The sequence below is a fragment of the Cottoperca gobio genome, unplaced genomic scaffold, assembly GCF_900634415.1.
Source record: "Cottoperca gobio unplaced genomic scaffold, fCotGob3.1 fCotGob3_244arrow_ctg1, whole genome shotgun sequence".
NCBI classification, from domain to species: domain Eukaryota; kingdom Metazoa; phylum Chordata; class Actinopteri; order Perciformes; family Bovichtidae; genus Cottoperca; species Cottoperca gobio.
The window spans coordinates 135,556-139,734 of NW_021166868.1; the positions used below are offsets into that span (position 1 = coordinate 135,556).

At 42.6% G+C, this 4,179-nt stretch overlaps 1 protein-coding gene across 1 annotated transcript in view; it reads right to left on the bottom strand.

The window, feature by feature from the left end:
* Positions 1-679: 679 nt before the first annotated feature.
* Positions 680-4,179, bottom strand: part of LOC115005045 (uncharacterized) — a 9,011-nt gene continuing 5,511 nt past the window's right edge. Inside the window, 1 exon segment of the mRNA XM_029426830.1 lies at positions 680-780. Within this exon segment, the coding sequence (XP_029282690.1) occupies positions 680-780 (101 nt within the window).

The window sequence follows — 4,179 nt, forward strand, 5'->3', positions numbered from 1 at the left end:
ACGTTGAGACCACAGCTCCTCACCGCAGCTTCAGAAATAGAGGTTTTGAACATTGCCCACTCAGGTTCAATGCCCCCAACCTCCACAGGGATGTCTGAAAAGCTCCGCCGGAGGTGTGAGTTAAAGATCCCCAGGACAGGGTCTTCCTCCAGACGTTCCCAGTTCACCCGCACTACCCGTTTGGGCTTACCAGGTCTGTCCAGAGTCTTCCCCCACCTCTTGATCCAACTCACCACCAGATGGTGATCAGTCGACAGCTCCGCCCCTCTCTTCACCCGAGTGTCCAAAACATGCGGCCTCAGATCAGATGATACGATCACAAAATCGATCATTGACCTTTGGCCTAGGGTGCTCTGGTACCACGTGCACTTATGAGCATCCTTATGTTCGAACATGGTGTTTGTTATGGCCATTCCATGACTAGCACAGAAGTCCAACAAAAAAATATGAATATTAAAAATAAACACTTTAAAGACACATTAAATATTGATAATATTTTTGCTGTGAATTTGAAATGGTTGCCATAATATTTATGCACATATTTTGTTGTTTTTATTCAAAGATCTAATTATGTTGATGTTTTAATGACTAAATCAAAAAGCAGCAGCTTGAAGCCCTCCGGCCCCAGTGCTCTCACAGGTCAAGTCTCATGGTTTTAAAGTCTCAGTCCGCTGCAGTCTCACGTCAGCAGGAGGTTGGGAGCGGACAACAGCGTCTCCCTGCAGCTCTCACATGGTTCCTCCCAAACCAGAAGACCAGAGCTCATGGGATGGTCCATTGCTGCAGGATGGAGGGGGGAGACGCGGTTTACGAGGTTCTTCGTGCCTGTGTCAGTGTTAATGTACACGTATTAAACCTGAACCAGTTACTTATTAACAATCATATTAGTGGCATATTAGCTCTTTATTAGTCATTATAAATCCCTTATTAATGCCTTATTCTGCAGGACCATAATCTACAACTATAGACCATTAACTGAGTTTTCCTCCTGCTTATTGATATAAAGTAAGATGCAAGACAAATAAAAAATAGGTGCAAAAATGACTAAAAATAGATGCAAAAACTTCACAATAACAACTAAAGGGCGACGCAAAACAACAACTTGACAAGTAGGTGCAAAACAATTAAAAAAAATAGACAAACAACCAAAAAACACTTAAAATTACAAAAAATTGATGCAAAGCAACTTAAAAATAGACGTGAAATGACAACAAATAAATGTAAAACGACCAGAAATAGCTGCAAAACCACCACAAGGAAACGTAAAACTACCACAAACAACTAATTAGACTCTTTGAGTTTGGGTGCGTTGTTCCTGTAGACGGGGTGGGGGGGCCTCCTACATGTCTGTGCCCAGGGGCCCATTGTCTCATCACCCCCCCCCCATGGTTGTAGCTTTTAAAGGTGGAGCTCATTGAGTTACTTTGCAGTAGAAGTATAAAGTTGCAGGAAATGGAAATAAGTGAGCGCTGACACACATCCATAGATGAGTCCTGACTTGACATCAGTTCAGAGCCGCAGGCTGCAAACAGGAAGTGTGACCCGCTGCACATTATAAACATGTAACTTCAGCTGCGTGCCGATTGGCTCTCCTCTCTGGAGTGTGACGACAGTCCGTCCAATCAGGTGTCAGCGTGTGGAGTTTGAACCGGAGAGCCGCCACGGCAGGTTCACCTGGTTTGAGTTCGAGGCAGTGCTGCTGTCAGCCAATCAGAGAGCAGCATCATCAGGCACTCATTAAATTCCTCTCTGTCCTGAAGAGAACTTTAATCTGAGTCAGAGCACACTACGACAGAGTTACTGCCAAAAGACGCAAAATGCTTAATAGATGAATAATCACCATAAAAAGGTGTAAAGCAAATAAAAATAGATGTCAAAAAGTTACAATTATTATTAGTTATTATTATAAGTAGTAGTATTAGTATTATTAATATTATTGTTATTAATTTCACTAATAATAGTAGTACAGTACTCTCATAAAGCAAACACACTGAATATAATTACTTTCCAAGTAATCATCTGTGATGAAAAGCTCAGAGCGTCACTGCCCCCGGGTGTCCAAACTCTGCCGTCTCTTTAACACTCACATTATACTGTATATTATATATATATAAAAACAATAAATATGTATATATTTTATATATATATAATATTTATATATATAAAATATATATATAAAATATATATATTTTGTATATATATATATATATTTTTTTTTGTATATATATATTGGGTTTAAAGGTGTAATACGTAATATAACTGTATTGAAATGTCATGAAATCCACGTAGTGTCTTTACAACACTTGGACAAAAAGCAACTTCATCATCGCCGCATTTTAAGTAAAACAAGATTTGAAGTTTTGCTGACTTTATTGACTTTCATTATGTAAAGCTTGTGTTTAAATGTTCAAATACAATCCAGAGGGTACAGAGCTGCAGCCTCAGGAGGCAATTATAATATTTACTTTTTATTTATTGACTAATTTTGTCCACAAATGTACTAAACACGTAGCGATTTAGAGTTAGATTAATTTCACAGGAGTCTAGAACATCATAAATCTGCAGCTTTTTCTACCTGATGACTTGAAATCTGCTGCAAACTTCACCTGGCTATTTCAGCAACAATCCTGCTCACATGTGTACTAAAATATAGATATAGGGACTCAAATCGACAATGGTTCACCGATCCAGTGACTGCTGAAGGTCACAGACCGATGATGCCATAAGGACCACATCATCTGCAAAGAGCAGCAATGAGATCCTCAGGTCACCGAACTGCAACCCCTCTCCTCCACGACTACGCCTCGATATCCTATCCGTGAAAATCACGAACAGGATTGGTGATAAAGCGCAGCCCTGGCGGAGGCCAACATTCACTGGGAACGAGTCCAACTTACTGCCGAGTATCCGGACACAACTCTCGCTTTGGGCGTACAGGGATTGGATGGCCCCTCAAAAGTGACCCCCTCACCCCATACTCCCGCAGCACCTCCCACAGTATCACCGGGGGACCCGGTCATACGCCTTCTCCAGATCCACAAAACACATGTAGACCGGCTGGGCGTACTCCCAGGCCCCCTCCAGGATCCTGCGAGAGTGAAGAGTTGGTCCGTTGTTGCACGACCAGGACGGAATCCGCATTATTCCTCTTCAATCAGAGGTTCGACTACCGGCCGAATGTCTGAAAAGCTCCGCCGGAGGTGTAAGTTGAAGATCTCCAGGACAGGGGCTTCCTCCAGACGTTCCCAGTTCACTCGCACTACCCGTTTGGGTTTACCAGGTCTGTCCAGAGTCTTCCCCCACCCCTTGATCCAACTCTCCACCAAATGGTGATCAGTTGACAGCTCCGCGACAACATACGACGTTCAGGTTTAGATCAGGGAGGCCCTTCCTCCCAATCACGCCTCTCCAGGTGTCTCCATCATTTCCCACGTGTGCGTTGAAGTCTCCCAGAAAGACTACGGAGTCCCCTACTGGAGCCCCCTCCAGCATACCTGTCAACATTGGAATTTCAAAATAAGGGACATTTTCTGGCGGACTCCGCCCATACCTTAACAGCTCTCAGCCACCCAGCCCCCATATAATGTAAATGTAACACATAAGGAACGGGTATATACATTCAGGAAATACATGTTTATTTAAAGTATGTATTACTTGTACAGACATGTTTATAAGATTTATGTATTTTATTTATTAGTTATTATCATCAATTTATTTGATGATGGACGAGGACTTCCTTGCGATGGCAGAGTCGGGAAACATGTCGCGACACTGCGATTGAAATCAACGCAGAAGCTGAAGGCTACGTTATTTTTGGCCGCAAAGCATCAACATCTGTCCCTCAGCTCTGGTCTCTTGTTCTGCCTCCGACATAGTTCTTGTCACACATGAAGTCATTGACAGTGTGTGTTTGTGCCTCTTGGCATGCTTGTGCTTGGACGCTTTTTCTGCCGTGTGCGATGCTAACATCTGAATGGCACACTTTACAAAAAGCACGAGTTTGCCCGACTCTGCTTTTATTAAATAAGGGAAGGTCTCCTCCCATTTGTTACTTGCATAAAGTTTTAACTTGTTTGGCAGGTACAGCTGCGTCTCCATCTATCTCCCGTTCACTGTGACTCTCATCATGTTCTCTTTTCTGTGTTATTGTTCTTGTTTTCTTCTTCTGTGTGTTTACTG